This window comes from Rhipicephalus sanguineus, chromosome 8, assembly GCF_013339695.2.
Source record: "Rhipicephalus sanguineus isolate Rsan-2018 chromosome 8, BIME_Rsan_1.4, whole genome shotgun sequence".
Taxonomy (NCBI): Eukaryota; Metazoa; Arthropoda; class Arachnida; order Ixodida; family Ixodidae; genus Rhipicephalus; species Rhipicephalus sanguineus.
Genome location: NC_051183.1, coordinates 39,119,371 through 39,141,805, shown reverse-complemented (window position 1 = coordinate 39,141,805; position 22,435 = coordinate 39,119,371). Strand labels below are relative to the sequence as shown.

Sequence of the window (22,435 nt, the reverse complement as noted above, 5' to 3'; positions counted from 1 at the left end):
GTTTTATTTTATTTCGATCGATACTGGTTACGGACACCGGTGGCGGCGGCGGCGGCGGCGGCGGCGGACAACACTAGTGCTGTGACACTAGTGCTGTGACACGGCGGCAACACTAGTGTGTTGTCCAAGCTGTGAAGCTTGGACAACACTAGTGCTGTTGTTGCCTGAATACTCATTAAGGAATTGATGTAATTGATATAAGCTGACACGGCCTGTGCACGTGTCATGCGCTGTAGATGTTGACGTAGAGTTCGTTATATTAAAAACGACTCCTCTTCCTCACGCCGGCAACGAACTAGTTAAGTCGAAACCCTTACTTACTTTCCCCGGAAACTCTCCAGTTGAAATAGACAATGAACCGTTTAAAGCCCTTATATACATGTCTGCAGCAGCAGTATATATATATATATATATATATATATATATATATATATATATATATATATATATATATATATATATATATATATATATATATATCTTAACACACTAATTTTAGTGTTGCGAAGGTACCTAAGCGCAGTTATGGTGGCCTATTTTGCTAAGTTTACAAACAATTTACTCATGTATTATAAATGGCATCATACATATTGTAGACAGCATAAAAGACCGAGGGACAGTATGGTGCAAATATCCTGGTAAGATGAAATGTGAACTTCTTTTATCTTTATTATTGTTGACAATCTGTGGCCGCATTTGTAGCGGCACTGAAGCTGCACCTAGTCTTTATGAAAACGATGAATACGTCGTTGCGTAGTACGCCATAAAACTTTACACAAGCGCGGCATCTGTGCATTTTTCCGTGTTTTGTATCTGCAGCTGTTCTTTTTTTATTGTACGTCCAATTGCATACACATGTTATTGAGTGTTTAGAATATACTTGCCGGGGTTTTTCGCCCCAAAACCCCGACATGATTATGAGGGACGCCGTAGTGATGGGCTCCGGAGATTTTGATCATCTGGTGTTCTTTAGCGTGTGCTGACATCGCACAGTACACGGGCCTCAATCATTTCGCCTGGATCGAAATGCAACCGCCGCGGCCGGCATCATACCCGATTGAGTGTTTACGACACTGTTTTGCATTTTGTGCGCCAAGTCCACTGCATCGTTTATTTGTCTTTTTTACTGCAGTAACTGGTTTTCATGAGGTACCAGTTGTACAACTTGACATTGTTTCCTTTTGTTCTTTTTTTACTGACATAGCCTGTGTACTGCACACAATGCTGCCCCGTCTTCTTGCTTCCATGCGTCATAGGAATCGGTATTAACCGAAGTTGAAACGTGTCTTCGAAGAAGTACTTGAATCTTTATTATACAATGATATACGAGAGCTTGCATAATGTCTATTGGTATATGGCAACTATAGCACTGCTCGATGTGGACGCACCAACGCTGACGCCTGGTGGCACACGTCCGTCCCGATGACTAACGTCCATGAACATGATTAGACATTTGTGGTAGCTGTAGTAGTTAACACACACCTGGACACAGCATATGGTGAATCCCGCGCAAAGATGGCTTCAATACGCACATAATAAACACTAGTACTCGACATGCACTCTTTCAAAGCGTCGTCATTTGAAGAGAGAAGCGGCAAGGAGTGCGCTCCGTAGTATTCGGTGCCAGTGCACTCGAAGATGTAAGCGGCGGACAAACACGGTTAGTCCATTTGCAACCAGCTGCTGGCGAGGAGGCATCACACGCTGACGCTAACGGCGAATCGCGTAACTGCATCGTCACCGAATCGAATCACCATGGACGCCGCATTTCACCGACCGTACCGTTTTCTACATTATTCCGCAAACACTGAGACAGCTAGTTAAACAGTAGATAAATATCATGCATAAATACGTGCAGCAGTTATTAATCGTTACTACTTCTTCAACTAAGTTCGAATCCAGTTACGCTAAAAAAATTTTCCCGATATCGTCGCCTCGTAGCATCATGTCGTTTACGTTTTACCACATTACATACAGTGAAACATTGAATCGTGATTCTAGATACAAATCTTAAACGGGTCATGACATTGACACCCATGAACTTGCGGTATTCAGTGAAAAAGTAGAAGTAGAAGTTCAATTGTGCCTATACGTATATGAAAAAAAAAAAGACTGTGAAAGAATATTTCAGTACAAAATAAGCCCTAGAAGTTGCCGGCGGTAAACTCCGCCCACTCCCGGCGACCGCCATTTCACCATGGCATGTGGGACGACACGTGCTGCATGGAGCGAAGCCGTCGTCATCTGCCGAAGTTCAAGCCAGTGTAAATCGTTCATCTTCAGCGCCAAGTTGAAGAAAGCTGAAATATCTTTATTGCACGCGCATCTGAACAAGGAACAAACTAATTCGACAGAGTATACTGATGCTCGCATAGCAAGCAGCTTGTTACGTCGCAACTCGCGAGTGCACAAGTGTTGACTGACTCTCGGGCCACGCGCGTGTTTATAAAAATACTCAATTATAAATGAAATACCCGACAAATGCGCTAAAATTTTGCCAGCTTCTTTCTGATTAATTCACATAACAGATTATGGTCGCAAATTGGGTGTTATGGCCCAAGGGACACTAAAGTGAAACAATTAATCTGTTTAGATTGATAAATTGTACCATGAGAAATGTAACGTCTTTAATTTCAATACCTTATGTTTATTAATAAAGGAGGAAATTAAGGTCAGAGTTTCATTTACATATTTCGCGCTGAAATCACCGCGCGTGACGTCACGGATTTCAAAGTGTATTTTTCGTATTCTGGAGACAACCGCATAAGGAAATTGATTGAATCTTGGTATATTAAGCCTGTGACCCCCTCTGAGCACAATGTACTTCATTTTTACTGATTAGGAACTACGTAGGACCTAACAGGCGCCGTCAAAATCTCTGTGAATTAAAAGGTGGACTCACCACCCGCATTTTGTTTTTGCGCATTTTCTCGCTTACCAAGCGGCTTCTCGCGGAAAGCGGGGTGATTTTTAGTATTGTGAAAGAGTAATTGACTAATATCAGAAAAATTGTTCTTCTCTTTAGTGTCCTTTTGAGAGCATTGCTTTGCTGATGAGAGGAGCTCGTTTCGTGCTCTTCATACTTTTTTTAAACAGCTAAGCTGTTCTTAGTCGAGGTTTTCATGTCCTGGGTCGGCGTAGAACTGATTACATGGCCTTCGGTCTTGCAGTATTTTGACTGATTTTGTACAGTGACTGATTCACTGATTGACTGATTTTGTATATTGGCTGATGTATATTGACTGATTTTCTGCGCCAATTTTCTTGCAGCGTATTGGATAGTGCCGGTGAAAGTGTTACGTTCGCGTCGTTACGTAATCTAGGGAGCCCTGAACTCTTTCTGTCAGCAGCAAGCAGAATCGCGATTCCGGCTTCGTGTAGGCGTTCATGTGACGTGGTCAACATGACCTGGAGACCCAATGACACAGTAACTACAGCAAGGTGGCATTATATGCAAATCCGGTAACGTTTTTATTTGATAAGAGAAAAAAAAAAGTGCCCAATGATATAAACTCGCGGCAAAAAGACACACCAAGAAAGTAATTAAGGGCTCAAATAGAAAGTAATTCAATAGAATGTAATTAAGAACTCAAATAGCCCTTCCCCTGAGACACACTATTCTAAATCTGGAGCTGCCCCTTCTTGCCTGCTGGCACCACCAAACCTGACATGACTTCCCCATGTTGGGGAGTATTAATCCTCATTCTGCTTATGAGTCGTATTCTGGAAAGGGCCACATTCGTTGACGCCTTCACATTCGTAAGATTTCACGATACTGCCGACGGGTGCGTACGACTGTCCTTGTGTCGCAGCAGTTTGCCACTATGCCAACGGTACGAAAACGGCTGTTCAGAAACATTGGGTCCTGCTGATGCCAATACACCCGGTATCATACCATCAGACTTTCTCCCAAGTAAGTGTGTCGCCGAAACCGATCGCATCAATTAAGATACCACCTCAGGGTGGCGCAGACTCGGTTATGTTATCGTGCTGTTTCTACAGTATAGTACAAGAGATGGCATTATCTTTGCATCTGTAATTAGCTTAAAGGGGCCCTGCAACACTTTATCAGCATGGTCAGAAAACGCTGTCGATTGGTACTCGAGGCTCCTGACAACACGCGAGCCAAATATTACAGCGCAATACCCGCCCTGGAATTTACATTTAATTCTCGAAATCAGCTAAAATCGCTCTCTTTTCCCTCTACAAATGATAGCATATACTCAAATGACCATGCCATATTCCCAAATTCACGGCCATTGGCTGATTTGAGCAATGTGGGCTGTATAGTTACTGCGCCCGCCGCGGGAGGCCCGCGCGCTCGCGATCCCACTCAAGGTTAGCCGCGCGTTCAAAGAAAAAAAAAAGAGAAAGTCTTTAAGGTCATGACACGCGCGTGGCTTCACTTCTTTCCCCCGTGCCAACCCTCCCTGCTTAGCTTACAGCGCGTTCGTCGGGACGAGAGAAGAGAGAAAGTAATTACAGCATGCGCGACAAGTCTATGTAGTTCCCCTCGCAGTTGACAGATTCCAAAACATTTTTGCGGCGGTCGACTAATGAGGCAATGAACTTTGAGGAATGAATCCTTTCGATGGTTACTTGGAAAGGTGTTAAAGATCATCCTTGGCCCGCAGCATCAGCCGCAGTCCATTTCAGGATTCCCTTCCACTCAACTTCACACGTTACGCTTTATGAAGGCTTCACGGAGGTCATCAGCCTCCTCCATAACCCCGGAAACGACGTCATGGCAGAACCTGCCGCACATTCGGTTCACCAACCATGCCACAGCACCCAGCGCGCCAACGTAGACCAGCACAGCCATTATGTGCCACGCGTATACGCTGGCGGCCAACATCAAGTCCCTGTGGCTGTTAACGTCCCAGGGTTTGTTTCCGGGCAGCGGACTGTAAAGGATGAAGCCGATCTGACATAGCCACGTCCCATGCAGTAGGGCAAAGTAAGCTCGACCCAGGGACGCCAGAACGCTTCGAGGTCGGTACATCTCGGCTAAGAGGCAGGCCACCAGTGCAACCACGGTGTACACCAAGAGCGTATGGATCAGGACGTCGAGATGTGGCCTTCCGTGCAGGTGAAAATGGAGCAGCAGGCCCTCAGAGGCGACGGTGAGCAGCAGCGTCGCGTAGTCCGTGTGTGGCGGGAGCGGGAACCCGGCGTTGTACATGACGTCCACGACACCGTTGAGCAGGAAGAGCACGAAGATGGACAGGTGCTGTATACTCTCATCAGCTAGGTATTGGCGTCTGAAAGGGGCGGGACACTCCATGAGAATGCATGCGCAGGAGCCGATGATCTTGACGATGCCTTCGACGCTCCATTTCCTGGGAAGACAGGGAACCGCGTACGAGCAACGGCACACGTAGCGTTGCTTCTTCTTCCTGCTGCGGACGTAGTTGCGCCACACCGCAAAGGTCCACCATGTTCCGAAGAGGAAGGTGAAGCTTCCGGGCAGTATGTGGCCCACGAAGGTCCCCATGTTTGTGTTTCAGGCGCCTGGACGGCGATCACGCTGGAGGCAACTACCACTTCCCTGTTGTCCTGCAATTGAACGGAAGGTAGACAAGCGTGACTATGGGGTGCCTCAGCAGGGGCTTAGCCAGAATTTTTTCAGTGGGAATTTCATCCATATTTCCTGTGTCCGTTTGTATGTGTGCTTCTATATATACACCTACAAAATTGAATTTCGGGAAGACTTGAACCCCCCCCCCCCCACACACACACACACACTGGATACGCCAATGTTCCCCAGCACACTTTATTCGGCATTTCTTACTGACTGACTAAGCTCAGCTATTTGCCTCTGTCTACGCGTAACACTGCGGACAGGTTAAGAAGAAGGGCAGACAAGGAAAACGGAAAAAGTAATGTGCAGTAAACGTATGAAGGATTAGGAATGAAGGTGAAATGCAATATCACATTTAGCGCTAGCCTTCTAGATCACTGTCCATATATTGATTCCCGCACGCACACAAACACACGCACATGCATGTATCCGTGCAACGTAAAGAAACGAACTATGGTCGGCAGTCCTCCCACGTTTTCACTTGCACATAGAACGTACGGCGCGCGGGGCCGTGTTATTGAATCGAACTTTATGTGGGACATCACGGCGACGCCAATGGTGACGGTGGAAATACGACAGAAATTTCCGCATAATTCCTTTAGCAAAAGAAGCCTTTCTGCTTGAATGACATTCTCGTAAATGCAATACATTATTCATGGCCAGCTAAACGTATGCAGCTGGGATTGACAGGTCTCGCGTGATACCGCGTTTAATCAACAAGCGGCGTTTCTCTGTGTGAATGCGAAATACAGATCGATTATCGATTGTTCTCGAAGAGCAATATAGTCACAGATGCGCTATACCGAGGTCAACTGGGAACAGTCAACTATGGTTTGTGGAAATAAAAAAAAGGCAGGAGTCAGGGGAAGATGTAAGCTTGTGACGAAAAATTCGTAAACACCCCTGCTTTCTTTCCTTTTCACGGTATATTCCTGTTTCTTTTTTTTTTTTTGACTCACCGAATTCGTCTCGGCGGCAACTCCTTCTCCGCCGCCCGCGCTTTCTCAGTTGCCCTGTCCTCCTCTTTTGTTGGATGGGAGGAGAGGGCAACTTCGAACCAAATATACATTTCGTTCGGAGTATATTTGGTTCGGAGATTCCTGAACACATGAAAGAGACACAGGCGGAGAAACTTACCGTAACCAGCCAACCGACGATATGGCTAGTTGCGCTGGCCGTGCTGCCTCATTATATAGGCGCTATTGGGTATGTTCTAGTGATGCAGAACTATCGGTAAATTGACTATCGATAGTATCGATAGTTCTTTTTTTAAACTATCGATAGTGTAAACAAACTATCGATAGTGCTACTATCGACAAACTATCGATAGTGCCATCTTTATTATTACTAGCGATATTACTGCCACGCGTGTTTATTGCTTTGTTTTGACGTATTCGTGTTCAGTCACCCACAAAGACTGTTAACAACGTTTGACGCAGACGGTTATTTCAAGTATTTCAAGACCGTGCCGTAATGTTTGAGAAGCTTCACAATTTTTTTAGATAATTCTGTTAAGACTACGCGCCGAACGCGAATAGTCAAGTTTATTCGAGAGCTTACGCGAGCACCAGCAATAAAGCTGGCAGGTTTGATGACTGATGTATAAAGGACGACGCGTTCCACCGATGATCAGATTACTCAAAGGCTGATGACTGCTCCCGCCACTATCAGTGCGCAGCATGTATCGCTTGTATTTTGAGTTTTGATTTTCTGTGCACAATTTCGCCCAAATAAAGAGCTCCGTATTTCCCAGTCTTGCTGCAGCATTCTCCACAGTCACAACTACTTGACAATACTATTGATAGTGGTGTGAATAATGATGATGTTGCTGGCCGACCATATTGCCAAAATATTTGCGATAGCCTACTACCACCTTCGCTTAATTTGTGAGCAATTTTCGGCAAAGAAATTAATTATTTCCGCCGTGAAAATGGCGGAATATATCCATCAGTAAACTCGTATCCAAAAGCAACCAGTTACGCCTTACAATTAACTTCATGGTATTTTTTTATCTTGAAATCAGAAAATGCAATATCAATTTGAAGCCGCGCAGTCCCACCACATGTAAAGGCTTCCTTTCCGCTACAGCTGAACAGTCTGACTTTATGATCATGTGTGAGCAAAGCACTCTGGTGAAGAACACAATCATGTCCACTTTCTTGCCCTTCAGCCTGCTCCTACGGCTACACTATGTACCGCGCGCGCGGGGAACCAAGTTTATTCTGCAGGGAGTCCGCGCTGTTGATTTTATACTATCGATAGTACCATCGAATTTCTTACTATCGATAGCGCTATCGATAGTATTTTTCACCATCGATAGTTCGATAGTGACTCAGCTATCGATAGTATCGATAGTACCATCGATAGTTCTGCATCACTAGTATGTTCACACCGGATTCGGCTACGTGTCAGCTATAAAACTTAAAGGGACGACCATGCGGCCTTCCGCACTGGTCGTACCGTGCCGCTGTATTGTTGTTAGGGTGTCTCACATGTGCTGCGCTGTGAACAGGGGTGTAGCCAGAAATTTTTTTCGGGGGGGGTTCAACCATACTTTATGTATGTTCGTGCGTGCGTTTGTATGTGTGCGTGTATATATACGCAAGCAAAACTGAAAAATTTCGGGGGGGGGGGGGTTTGAACCCCCCCAACTCCTCCCCCCCCCCCCCCCCCCCTTGGCTACGCCCCTGGCTGTGAAGGTGTGCATTTATCGTCTCTTTTTGATCAATCAACTTGGCATGGATTGCGGCAGCAGTGCTAAAATAAACGCATAGACTGCGATTACAGCAAGACAAGTGTTCTGTAATCGTGTAATAAGGCTTCGTTTAACCGCTAGTGCGCTGAAAACGACTGTTAGATTCCTTAAATTAGTGTTCAGCGAAAATAAAGTGATCCTACAGAGATCACATGTGCTTTCGTTTTCAATTTTTACCGGCACTACAATCGTCATCGCGTCCACCAACCAGTGTTGTGGGCATGATTCACACCAATGGAAGAAGACCGAACGCAGATCGAAAAATTCTGTTTCAAAAATTTCTACGCACTTTCCAGAAAAACCGCTGCAAGGTTGGACACTTCAGACTGTATGCTTTCAATTGCGGTACAAAACAGAAAAGCGATGGAGGACGGTAGACAGTCCCTTTAAGAAGTCCGTAGAGGCCCCGCCCAGATAACCGAAGCGCGGCAGCCGATCGCCACCGCGACTAAAGAAATGCTCCCGCTCATGCAAACGGCAACGTGCTCCGAATACGGGTTCACCGGCTATCCGGCTCATGACGTCAGTTCAAGGTGCGCGCCCATTGGTGCAGGATTGTGCGTATCCGCCTTTGAGGAGGAAATTCCACAGACTTTGTTGAGATAGGTTTGCGAGACGCGATTCGCTTGCTGGATTTCAAGCAAGAAGGACGTGCCGGCCGCGATGTCCTGGATTACTCCTCGTACCTCTCGCTGATCGGCGCCCCGTGACGGTCTCTTCGCCCGCTATGCCGTGCGCCGCTCATCGTCGGGGCCTCCGCCGCTTCGTCGATGTTGTGCACCGTGCCTCTGGCTGTGTTTCGTGGACCCGTCCTTGAACTCCCGTAACCGTCTCCCCCATCTTTCCTGTCCTCTTCTCTCTTCGTTGGATGGATGTGCCCCTCTCACTTCTTTCTGTATTTTTTCCTACTGTTTTTTATTCCCTCCTTACCCCCACCCCTACAAGGCACTGCGCCGTGTCGCCTATAGGCAGACAGAAATTAGGTGCCTTTTTTTCCTTTCCTCAATAACCACTGAAGAAGAAGAGACGCTTACCCTACGAGGCGACCGGGAAGGGGCGCGACGTTCTCCACGGCCGCAGCGAACAAAGACGCTACGGTGGGGTTCGTCGACTGTCCGGCACGGCATAGAAAAGGCACTCGAGGCAGGTTGACAATAAACACGGGTTTTTAACCCCAGATGGCAGCACATGCGACAATCTCGGGTTTGCGGGCCGTCAGGGTAACTCCGCAAGACCGATGAAGTCTTGCGATGAAGTCTTGCGACGCTTGCCAGCGACGCTAAGACTACCACACAAAGGGCGATGAAGTCTTGCGACGCTTGCCAGCGGCGCTACAACTATCACACAAAGGGTAGCAGTCCAGCACACGAACGAGAAGCCGCGTGCTAGAGCCGCGCGTCAACCTCCCATGCAGGCCTCAGAGCATCTGACGCGGCGAGCTAGCGCCAGATAGAAGCGAGCTCATGGGAGAGGTGGATTGTCATTGGCGGCCAACGAGGACAGGCGAAGCGCAGTGATGCGTGCCAGCGTTATGTGCGGCGAGCATTCTCCGGACATGTCCGGACGCGTGGCTCGAGCGGGGAAGACTGACGCATGGCTCGCACCAAGCAAAATGCCTGGCGATGTCGCCGACGTAGCCACGGTCGCCATGACCCCGAATAACGGCGGTTTCCGGCGCTCGAGCCGCGCGGGGCCAGCACACGCGTTAGCTGGGGAACGAGGCGACAAAGGGGAGGGTGCTTTCGATTCCCACAACTTCTAAAGTTGTACCCGAATATGATTCTATCTGTGTATGATCAAAATAATAATACTGTCGCCCTTATGCACTGCGTTAAACGTACCGGAAGACGTAACCAAATTAATCATTTCTGGATCATGCTATTGTCGGCGCGCAGTGGCACGGGACGCAGCAAGAAACAGATAGGACAGATGCCAAATGTTTTTTGCCGTGTTGCCTACCATTGCACGTTCGAGAAAACTATGTAAAATAATGCAGGTAAGGAAGTAGCCCACCTTAGTCTATTAATTCCCGTTGAATCTGGTTTTGCGGGTTACTTAATCTAGAAATAAGAGCGCCAGTGTCCGAACTCGGCATTCATCAAGGAAGCTCAGCTACTGAGCTACGAAACGTTCCTGGACCATGGACTAAACAATTCTTGTGACTAAGTGCAACGTCAGCAACTTCCTTGGAGTTCCTAGCCATTCCTTCTTGGGTCGTATTTGGCATGTTTTCTCTATCGGCCGCGCACGCTGTATATCACTTACTTGCTCAACGTACCCACCTGGAGAAATCTGTCTAGTGCTCGTCAAATACCCCCCCTTCTCTCTTTTTATTTCTGTCCCAACCAAACGAGTAAATACTTTAAATTAACGTGTTCTTTCTTCTGAGTGTAAAGGCAATGATCGAGAGCTTGCTTTCCTCACCAGCTTATTTAATGGCATTTATTTTGTGTTTAGGTATTTTCTACATAAATATTTATACGCATGTTTCATTCCTAATGCAGCTGTGCCACTACGACGAAGCACACTTTCCTGAGGACCTTCGCATTGCTTGGCAGGCAAATGTCATCTCGCTCCGCGCGAAACGCATACAGTAAAGGCGAAGCCGTTTCCACCTATTCCAAACGACCTTTCGAGTTTGTTCGCAGCTATCTCTTTAAATTAGTGGAACGGCTTGCTTTGACGCACGCCGGCTTCCATCGGTAGGATACCAAAATGCTATGAAAGAAAATTGGAAATCAATATTCTGACTGTGCCAGGACTCGAACTTGCGACAACCGACTGACCGTCCAGGAATGTCTGCAGGAATGATGAAATGGCATCTTTTCTCTTTCTTCGGCACCTCCTAAGGAACGCGCTTCTCAGAAACTCTGGTCATCGTATGGAAGTTCAGAGTACTGATCTCGGACGAACGCGACGACCCCAGCAGCTTGCATGATGCGCTGCCATGTTTGTTTCTTCACCCGTGTACTTGATACAGCTGGCGTTCGCGTCTTGCTGTTTTTCGCACGTCGCCTTCGCAGATTGCGAAGGAATTCGCCTCATGGAACACTTTACTTAGACACGCCGGTGTCTGAGTGTCGAAAGGGAGACAATATGAAAGCAACAACATTTTCCGAACGCGTCCGTGCATCTCGATAGTGTTCTCCAAAGGAGTGAGAGTGCTTCGCTAGCGAGTATCAGACCTGTCACACTTATCACCCGAACCTCTGCGCGTCACCCAACATATACACATTTCGACGGTAGATTCCGCCACACACGAAGGAGACGCTGGAGGAGCGATCGTAGGCCCAGATTGCAAGACTGACCCCACCCACTGTAAACATCGTCACCGACCAGCCGACTGTATGTGTTGGCGGTGTTGGCATATCATGTGGCCTCGATTCTTAGGCTTGATTGTCCGTGCTCATATCGGATTCGTCCACAGGCTAAATAGACATCTCCACCTTCCTCCTCTAATCTATCTATCTATCTATCTATCTATCTATCTATCTATCTATCTATCTATCTATCTATCTATCTATCTATCTATCTATCTATCTATCTATCTATCTATCTATCTATCTATCTATCTATCTATCTATCTATCTATCTATCTAAACTTCATCGTTACCGGAGAGCGCGCACTGACGGAGACAAAGAGAGAACAACACGACACGAGCGCCCTCTTTGTCTCCGTCGTCAGTGCGCGCTCTCCGGTAACGATGAATACAAACGAACTCGCTAAGTTTTCTGCTTTGTTATCTAAACATGGTCGACAGCTTGCCATTCAAGCGATTTCCAGGAAACCCGCGTCCCCATTCACATTCCGCAGGATCGTACGCACCTTCAGGGCACTCGTTGGCTCTGTACCATATGGTTCACGTACAAAACGGACGTAAGAATGATCGCCGATCACACGCTTGTTCACCTGTTCGCCTGAGAGGAACCAATGAATGCTACCACAAGCCTACAAACGTTGTCGAATTTCGCGTACGTTTTCCTTACTGCTGTAGCTACTAGTAGCTGCTGGACATCTTCCAAGCAAAGACGTTTCCCCAATGAGCCTTCCTCCGGCGACGAAGTGGTGGCATTTTGATACCTCTTTTTAGTGCACTGACGTCTTCGTTCCTATAGGTCAGGGGCCGCGGAAGTCGCACTTCCATAGTGGCTAAATGCTACAAGGCCGTGTACGTGCTATTAAATGCGCCTTGAGTATCGCACATTTTCTCTTCCTTTCTTCCTCTATTTCTTTCTTTCCTCACTTCTGTCTGCTTTTTGTGTACGTCTTTTTGTCTCTGTTCATTTCAGTTTCTTTCTTTCTCTATTTATTAATTTTCTTTTTCTGTCTCCTTCTCTCTTTCTATGCTTCACTTTACTTTCTGTACACCTCATTTCCCTCCTCCTCAACTCACATCTGTCGTCACGGTCACTTACCTATCCCACCCCCTTACTATACTATACTATACTATACTATACTATACTATACTATACTATACTATACTATACTATACAAGCCTATGCTATGCTCTGCTAGCGTGCCTGGATAGCCGAATTGCTATGACTCTCGCTTTCTGATCGTGTGTACGCGGAATAAAATCTCGCCTCGCGAAGAAACTTCTTCCCCTAGAATTTCTCTCTTTCGCTACCTTTATTCCTCTCTCTCTCTTTTGTCTCCCTCGCTCTCTCTCTTTCCTTCTCTCTTTGTCTGTACTTGTTGTCTTGCCCATCAGGGTCATTGCATGGCTCGCCGGAGCAATCGTCGCACGTGTTCCGGGAGCGAGGCAGAAGACGAAGACGACGACGATGAAGAAGAGGACGAGGAGAGCGCGTGCAGGTCCATGTTTACTGTGTGGCGGCGGCGCGTGACGTCATACCAGCTGCGCTTGTGCGCACGTGCTCTGGGCGTGACGCCATCGCTCAGCGAGGATTTTCCAGTCATGGATTACACCTTACGTCCGGCTTAAAAGGGAATGCAACACTTTTTCAAGTAATCAATGAATGGCCTTAATAAAGCAGCTTATTTCCTCCCAAATCGACTCCCACAAGCATTTTTAGCATCCTTCAAGTATGAGCGGAGTTACAGGGGTTAGTCGCACGCTTCCGGCGCTTCCACTTTCCTTTCGTACCAGCGATCGCGCTGAAAGCTACGCAGAACGGGGGGCGCGGGGGGGGGGGGGGGTGAGGTGGATGACAAAGGGGCAAGAAGATGCGTTCTTTCGTGAGCACGCGTCATGACCTTGACCCCTTTTCTTTTTTTTCTTCGAACGTGCGGCTTACTTTCAGTGGGATGGCGATCGAGCGCGTGGGCACGTGTCGGCACCCCGCGGCCGCCGCAGTAACTATGTAGCTCACGATGCACAAACACCATGGTGCTGAAGCCAACAAGCGAGAGCGCTTTGTATATATTCCAATAAAGTTTTCAATCAATCAATCAATCAATCAATCAATCAATCAATCAATCAATCAATCAATCAATCAATCAAATCATTCAATGGCCGCGGACATTGGGTTTATGGCGCAGACATTTGCGCTTATGGCCTCACTTGTCGAGAGAAGAGGGAGCCATTTCTAGCTGCCTTTGAGAATTATTTGCCAATTCCAGGCCGCGTGCGGCGGTACAATGATTGGCTCGCGTGTTCTCAGGAGCCTCGACTACCGATTGGCGGCGTTTTCTGACCATGCTGAAAAAGTGTGGCAAGGCCCCTTTAAACAACTCCGCTTTTAAAACAGGGTTGTGGCGTCCGCAATACGTTGTATTCCGCCATATCTGGGCATGGCGAGGAGCCGGTGCGTTTCATGGTGTCTTTGAACGACAATGAAGAATGTCAACATCGGGTACCACGAATTTCCGTGTGACGCTGAATCACGTTAAAACTCCTTGTGATAAAGTAAGACATAGTTGTTTCCGAAGAAAATGGTGCAGCCACAGGAGTGTTGACGACATGATCCCGCATAATATTTGCCTAGAGTTCGAGGGTCCTCAAGAAAACCCTCAATGCAAAGGCACTCGTGCGTTCTTTAAACCACCTTGGTGTCACGACCAAGGGTGCCTTGATGGCCGCGTGCTCCTCTGAGGATCAGGACATCCGCGTCATCTGCTACGACGGCCGCCATTACGCCGCCTGTCGCAGCAGGGTAGACTGCGAAACGCGTGGATACATCCGGAGACAAAGTGTACGCCAGCGAGATTTGTTTTGAAGCTTGGACAACACTTAGTGCTGTTGTTGCCTAAATGCTCATTAAGGGAGCGATGTGATTCATATAAGCTGACACAGCCTGTGCACCTGTCATGCTCTATAAAGGTTGACGTAGAGTTCGTTATATTAAAAGCGACTCCTCTTCCTTACGCTGGAAACGACATAGTTAAGTTGAAACCCTTACTTTCAAACGCGAAGCATTTCTTAGCGAACTTCTGCGACTTTGAGCGTATCTATCTATCTATCTAGCCGCCTACGAGTTTGAGCTCTCCTGGCCGTTTCATTAATGGGATATATACCAAAATTGGTATGACATAACATGACCATATTACGAACATAAGTGCCAGGTCATAACATGAAAATTATGATATGCATGTCATGAACAGCATGATTTACATGCCACAGTCTTGGGGCTCTTGTGGAGGTTTCGTTAATTTTATATATACCAAAATTGGTATGGCGTGACAATAGTGTATGACGAACACAAGTGACAGGTCCTAATGTGCAAATCATGACAAGCATGTCATGTACAGCATGATTCACATTATATGGTCTCGGGGCGCTCGTGACCGTTTAAATGAATGTATACATACGAAGACTGGTATGATGAGACATTTCTGTTTGACGAACATAACTGACACATGGTAACACGAAAATCATGACATGCAAGTCATGTGCGACATGATTTACATACTACGCTCATGGTGTTCATTTAAATGAATGGATACATACCAAAAGTGGTATGATGAGACATTTCTGTATGACGCACATAACTGACAGATGGAAACATGAAAATCATGACATACAAGTCATGTACGACATGATTTACATGCCATGCTCATTGTGCCCTTGCGGTCATTTCGCTCGCTTAATATACACCAAAATTGGTATTGCGAGACGAGACTGCATGATGAACGTAAATGAGAGGTGGAAACGTGAAAAGCATGACATGCAAGTCATGTACGACATGATTTTACATGCCGCGCTGATTGTCCGATCGTTGCCGTTTCGCTCGCTTGATATACACCAATATTGGTATTGCGCAATGAGACTGTATGATGAACGTAAATTAGAGGTGGTAACGTGAACATCATGACATGCAAGTCATGTACGACATGATTTACATGCCACGCTCATGGTGACCTCGCGGCCACTTCTCTCTCTTGATATACACCAAAACTGGTATTACGTGACGAGACTGTATGATGAACGTAAATTAGAAGTGATAACGTGAAAATCATGACATGCAAGTCGTGTACGACATGATTTACATGCTACGCTCATTGTGCCCTCACGGCCATTTCGCGTGCTTGATATACACCAAAATTGGTATTGCGCGACGAGACTGTATGATGAACGTAAATCAGAGGTGGTAACGTGAAAATCATGACACGCAAGTCATGTACGACATGATTTACATGCTACGCTCATGGTGCCCTCGCGGCCATTTGGCTCGCTTGATTTACACCAAAATTGGTATTGCGCGACGAGACTGTTGGCGAACATAAATGCGAGGTGGTAACATGAATATCGTGACATGCATATCATGTACGACATGATCGACATGACACTGTCATGGTGCGCTTCCGGCCGTTATGTTAACTGGATATACACCAAAATTGGCATGGCATGACACTAGAGCGTCATGAACATAAATGACAGGTCATGCATTGTATGTTCCAGAATATACATTTCATTAGCATGGCATATACCGGATTGTACATGCATGCATGCATGTCAAACATGCGATATATAGTGAACTAGATGCCATGGCATGATTGACTTCACTTGTCTCCAAGACAAACAAGGCGATGTGGCAGCTCTCTGACGTCTGCTTTGCATTACACCGATTCCCACAGTGCGTGGGATCTGCCGTATTTTTTTCCTCGTAAACTCTCCAACTGGAATAGACAATGAACCGTTTAAAGCCCTTTATATAAATGTCAGCAGCAGCAGCAGTATATGTATCTTAACAACAAATTTTAGTGCTGCGAAGCTACCTAAGCGTAGTTATAATGGCTTATTTTACTAAGTTTACAAACAATTCACTCATGTATTATAAATGGCATCATACATATTGTAGACAGCATAAAAGGCGGAGAGACATTATGGTGCAAATATCCCTGTAAGATGAACTGAGAACTTGTTAGGTCCTTGGCCTGACGTCAGCAGCTCAAGTGTGGTTATAGAAGCAGTCGTAGCTTTCTCACAAGCCACTGGACTGGATGCACGCCTTTATATTTGCCCCAGTGTCACGGAGCTGTATTCTTATCTCCCTACCTTACCATCGTCATTCCTCACTCTTTCGTTCCCCCGTCCCCCTTCCCCAGTGTAGAGAAGCAGGCCAGAGCAAACTATAGCTCAGGCTGACCTCTCTGCCTTTCTCTAAAAACGTTCTCTCTCTCTCTCTTCTTTATCTTTGTTATTGTTGACAATCTGTGGTCGCATTTGTAGCGGCAGTCAAGCTGTACCTCGCGTCTTTATACTGTGGAATGTGCTTACGACCGTCCTTGTGTCGCAGCAGTTTGCCACTATGCCAAGCGTAATAACACGGCTGTTCAGAAACATTGTATCCTGCAGGTGCCCATACACCAGGTGCTAATACCATCAAGTTTTCACTCAAATGAGGGCGTCACCGAAGGCGATCGCATCATTTAAGATAGTACCTCACTATGGCACAGCTTGGTTATGTTATCATGCTCTTTGTACAGTATAATTCAAGAGATGGCATCATCTTCGCAGCTGTAATTACTTAGCTTAAAGGGCCACTACAGTAATTTTTCAGCATGGTCAGAAAACGCTGTTGATCGGTAGTCGAGGCACCCGGCTTGGAATTTACAATTTTAGATGCGAAGCATCTTATGGGGGAGTTCAAACTGGTGGTGTGCGGCGTGACCACCCTGACTGAGCATGGGCAAACCATCTCCACACACTTCCTCTCCACTGCCCCTCTCCCCTTTCCCCCACTCCACTTCCCTTCCCTCTCCCCTCCCCCTCTGAAACGCGGGCTCGACATGCCGAAACACTGCTCACCTCACGGCGACGGCAAAAATACGACAGAAGTGTTTGCATAATTTCTATAGCAAAAGACGCCTTTCTGCTCGAATGACATTCTCGTAAATGCAGCACATTACGCATGGCTAGATGAAGGTACGCAGATGGGATTGACAGGTCTCGCGTTATACGGCGTTTAATCAACAAGAGTCGTTTCTCCGTGTGAATACAAAATATAGATCGATTATCGATTGTTCTCGAAGAGCAATAGAGACAAAGATGCGCTCTTCCGAGGTCAATTGGGAACAGTCAACTATGATTCGTGAAGATAAAGAAACGGCCGGAGCCAGGGGAAGATGTAAGCTTGTGACGAAAAATTCGCAAACACTTTGTTTTTGTTTTGTTTTTTCACGGAATATTTCTCTTTCCTTTTGACTAACCAAATTCTTCTCGGCGGCCCCTCCTTCTCCGCCGCCCACGCTTTCGCTGTTACTTAAGAAGTCCGGATAGGCCCCGCCCAGATAACCGAAGCGCGGCATCCTATCTCCCCGCGACTAAAGAAATGGTCCCGCTCATGCACACGGCAACGTTCTCCGAAGGCGGGTTCACCTGGCTATCCGGCTCATGACGTCAGTTCGTGGTGCTCGCCAGGGTTGCCACTGACTTTCGAGTAAATGTCGCCAAACGACGAGCAGAAAGTCGCCAAAAGTCGCCATTTTTTTACAAATTTCGCCAAAAAAGTCGCCATTCTAGATATGTGCGGCATATCCTAGTAATAAGAACTTCCACTGATGTATAGCCCCGTAGAATACAATGCCATTCAAAGCCCCTTAAAGTATATTGACATTTCTCAATGCCAGGCACATCGCCCCTTCACCACCATGGGAGTGCTTGGCGCATCTGGTTCTCGGACTAGCCGCAAGATGTGCGCGGAAGCGCAAGTATAAAAGGATAAAAACGCTCATGATATCCTTCCATCCCTGTACGCTCGTTTCAAAGGTAAAAGTGCGGTAAACCTTAGGCGAAAGCTGCGAAGGCGTTGTTTGTAGACAGCTTTACATCACCTCATATGAAAAAAGGGATTAACAGGTTTATTGAAAGTAGTAAGACAGAATTCTTACAGGTATCGTTCATTAGTGAGTCTTATGCCTTTCAGTGTGAACTAATATGATACCGGACGCCACTGTCCCTTACATATATAATCACTTATATCTACCCGTGTCAATTCAGTGCGTTATAATTGAACGGGTAGACATTGTAAAATGTTATATAGCAATTGTTTTCATTGCACACGCTCACCGAGAACAGTAGAAAATGCCTGAATAAATATTTTTTTTTTTTTTGCACGAACACCCGCGTATCCGCCCATCTTCGCTATACGAGCTCGATTAGGGGATACTGCAGCGGTGAATAGGCCGCCAAGCTATTCAGAATAGTTGGAGCTTTGGCGGAACAAATGGCCGGAACACACGACCAACCCGTCATCTAGCCCCTTCAGAAGCGAAACTTTAGCGAAGCTCTGAAGCATCTAGATGAATCTAGATGAATTGAGTTAGAAGCATCTAGATGAATTGAGGAGATACACATGAGTTACAGGACGGACATACAGAACGGCGCGCAATGTGCTCCTCAAAACCCAGAAAAATACAGAGAATAGTGCCGCTCATTCGTTGGGAAGGCACTGAGCTTAGGATGCATAACTCAGTGGAGACCTAAGCTGAAAATCGCCAAAAATTCGCCATGTCGCCATTCATTATTTTAGGTCGCCACGGGCCTCTCAAATTCGCCAATTTGGCGAAAAGTAGCCACCACTGGCAACCCTGGTGCTCGCCCATTGGTGCAGGATTGTACGTATCCGCCTTTGAGGAGGAAATTCCAGAGACTCCCAAAGTCGCACCCGAATATGATTCTATCTGTGTACGTAAAAAATAATAATATTGTCGCCTTATGCACTGTGTTAAACGTACTGGAAGACGTAATCCAAATAATCAGTTCTGGAACATGGTATTGTCGGCGCGCAGTGGCACGGGACGCAGCAAAGAAACAACAGATAGGACAAATGCCGAATGTTTCTTGCCGTGTTGCCGTCCCATTGTACGTTCGAGAAAACTATGTAAAATAATTCAGGTAAGGAACTAGCCCACCTCAGCCTCTTAATTCCCATCGAATCTGGTTTTGTGGGTTACTTAACCTAGAAATAAGAGCACCAATGTCCGAACTCGGCATTCATCAAGGACGCTCAGCTACTGAGCTACGAAACGTTCATGGACCTTGGACTAAACAATTCTTGTGATTAAGTGCAACGTCAGCAGCTTGCTTAGAGTTCCTAGCCATTCCTTCTTGTGTCGTATTTGGCGTGTTTTCTGCATCGGCAGCGCACGCTTTATATCACTTCGTTGTTTGCCGTACCCTTCTGGACAAATCTGTCTAGTGCTCGTCAAATACCACCACTTCTCTCTTTTTATTTCTGTCTCAACCAAACGACTAAATACTTTAAATTAACGCGTTCTTTTTTCTAAGTGCAACGGCAATGATGGAGAGCTTACTTTCCTGACCAGCGCATTTAATGACATTTATTTTTCGTGTAGGTATATTCATCATAAATGTTTATATAATCATTTAACTCTTTATGCAGCTTTACCATTATGACGAAGCACACTTTACTGAGTACCTCCGCGTTGCTTGGCCGGCAAATGTCATTTCGCTCCGCGTGACACGCACACTGCAGTAAAGGCGAAGCCGTTTCCACCTATTCCAAACGACCTTTCGAGTTTGTCCGCAGATATCGTTTTAAGTAAGTGGAACGGCTTGCTTTGACGTACGCCGGCTTCCGTCGGTGGGTTACCGAAATGCTATGCAAGAAAAGTGGAAAGCAATATTCTCACTGTGCCAGCAAGATTCGAACTTGCGACAATAGACTGGCCGTCCAGGAATGTATGCAGGGACGATGAAGTGGCGTCTTTTTCTCCTTCTCCTGCGCCTCCTAAGAAACGTGCTTCTCAGACACCCTGGTTAACATATGGAAGTTCAGAGTACTGATCTCGGACGAACGCGGCTACCCCAGCAGCATGCATGATGGGCTGCCATGTTTGTTTCTTCGCCCGTGTACTTGATACAGCTGGCGTTCGCGTCTTGCTGTTCTTCGCAAATCGCCTTCGCAGATTGCGAAAGAATTCGCCTCGTGGAACACGTTATTTAGACCCGCTGGTGTCCCAGTGTCGAAAGGGAGACAACATAGAAGCAAAAGCGTTTTCCGAACGCGTCCGTGCATCTCCATAGCGTTCTACGAAGGAGAGAGAATAGTTCGCTAGCGGGTCTCACACCTATCACACCTTTTTTTATGTATTCTCTTAGTCATGACATATTTACGTAGTATCACGAAACAAGTAAGTTGAATTCGTGTATAAAATTCAATAAGAGAGAGAGAATTTACTTGAAGGCAGAGAGGTCAGCCTGAGCTAGTGCGCTCTAGCCTGCTACTCTGCACAGGGGAAAAGGAAAAGGGGAAAAAAAGGAGTGATGAGGAGTGATGATGGGGAGAGGAAAGAGTTATGCATATATACAATAAATACATAACATAGTGGTTTCGATATAGTCTTGTGTACAGTTCTGTGCTCTTAAGAAAGTCTATCACAGCCCTGATAGCACTTGGTGACTGTCTGGTCGCGCATAGCTGCCAAAATACCAGTCTCACTTAGTGTTGCCACACCGATTCCTGCCAACGTTGAAGTGAGCGTGTTACTCTGCGACACGTAAAGTGGGCAATCACAAAATAGATGTGCTGTTGTTTCATGGATCGGTGAAATGGTCCTTGTATTCACCCTTGTAAGTCCCGAGGGTCGCCCCCCTATCACAACTATCACTAGACTATCGACGCGTCACCAAACTTATATACATTTCGACCGGATATTACTCAACACACTAAACTGCAATGCCGACTCAGCCTCACCGACCAACCGACCCTATAAGTTCCCGTGCCACGTGGTCTCAACACTTAGGAGCGATTGGCCATGTTCATACCGGGTCCGCCCGCAGGCTAGATCGACAGCTACACCTTCCTCCTTTAAACTATTTATCTAAACTTGATCGACAGCTTGCCGATGAAGCGATTTCCAAGAAACCCGCGTCCACATTCACATTCCGCAGGATCGTACTCACCTTCAGGGCACTCGTTGGCTCTGTACCATATGGTTGACGAACAAAACGGACGTAAGAATGATCGCCGATGACACGTTTTAAATCATCTGTTCACCTATTCGCCCGAGAGGAATCGGTGAATGTTAAAGGGGCTGTCTACCATCCTTCATCGTTTTTCTGTTTTGTACCGCAATCGAAAGCATGCAGCCTGAAGTGTCAAACCCTGCAGCGGTTTCTCTGAAGAGTGAGTAGAAATTTTTAAAACAGAATTTTTCGATCTGCGCTCGGTCTTCTTCCATTGGCGTGAAACATGCCCACAACACTGGTTGGTGGAGGCGATGACGATTGTAGTGCCGGTAAAAATTAAAATCGAAAGCACATGTGATTTCTGAAGGATTACATTATTTTCGTTGAACACTAATCTAATGAATGTAACAGTCATTTTCAGCACGCTAGCGCTTAAATGAAGCCTTATACGATTACAGAACACTTCTTTTGCTGTTATCACAGACTATGCGTTTATTTTAGCACTGCTGCTGCAATCCAAGCCAAGTTGATTCATCAAAAGGAGACTATAAATGCACGCCTTCACAGCGCAGCACATGTGGGACATCCTAACAGCAATACAGCGGCACGGTACGAAGCAGACGAAATCGAAGGCGGCGCCGCAAGCAGCGCCACCGGGCGCCTTTTTAGACGCGTCAGGAAAAAAAGGCAAAAAATTGCTCTCTGACGCAACCGAAAGCTGCCTCAAGTGCGTAAAATGCAGTTTTAAGTTATAGATGTTTG

The 22,435-nt window shown here is 46.4% G+C and overlaps 1 protein-coding gene across 2 annotated transcripts; it reads right to left on the bottom strand.

Moving 5' to 3' along the window:
- Window positions 1-3,713: 3,713 nt before the first annotated feature.
- Window positions 3,714-21,702, bottom strand: LOC119401743 (transmembrane protein 45B). Of its 2 annotated transcripts, none has more exons than XM_049418130.1 (2): window positions 21,668-21,702; window positions 3,714-5,556 (listed from the first exon to the last, which is right to left on the bottom strand). In XM_049418130.1, the coding sequence occupies exon 2, from the start codon at window positions 5,492-5,494 to the stop codon at window positions 4,676-4,678; it is 819 nt and encodes a 272-aa protein (XP_049274087.1). In that variant the 5' UTR covers window positions 5,495-5,556; window positions 21,668-21,702; the 3' UTR covers window positions 3,714-4,675. The 2 variants fall into 2 exon arrangements, with proteins under 2 accessions (XP_049274087.1, XP_037524628.1); XM_037668700.2 differs by lacking the exon at window positions 21,668-21,702 and adding an exon at window positions 12,163-12,380 and having other exon boundaries at window positions 3,715-5,556.
- Window positions 21,703-22,435: the final 733 nt, after the last annotated feature.

Coding starts and splice junctions, on each gene's coding strand:
- LOC119401743 (XM_049418130.1), bottom strand. CDS start 5,494: ATGGGGACCTTCGTGGGCCACATACTGCCCGGAAGCTTCACCTTCCTC.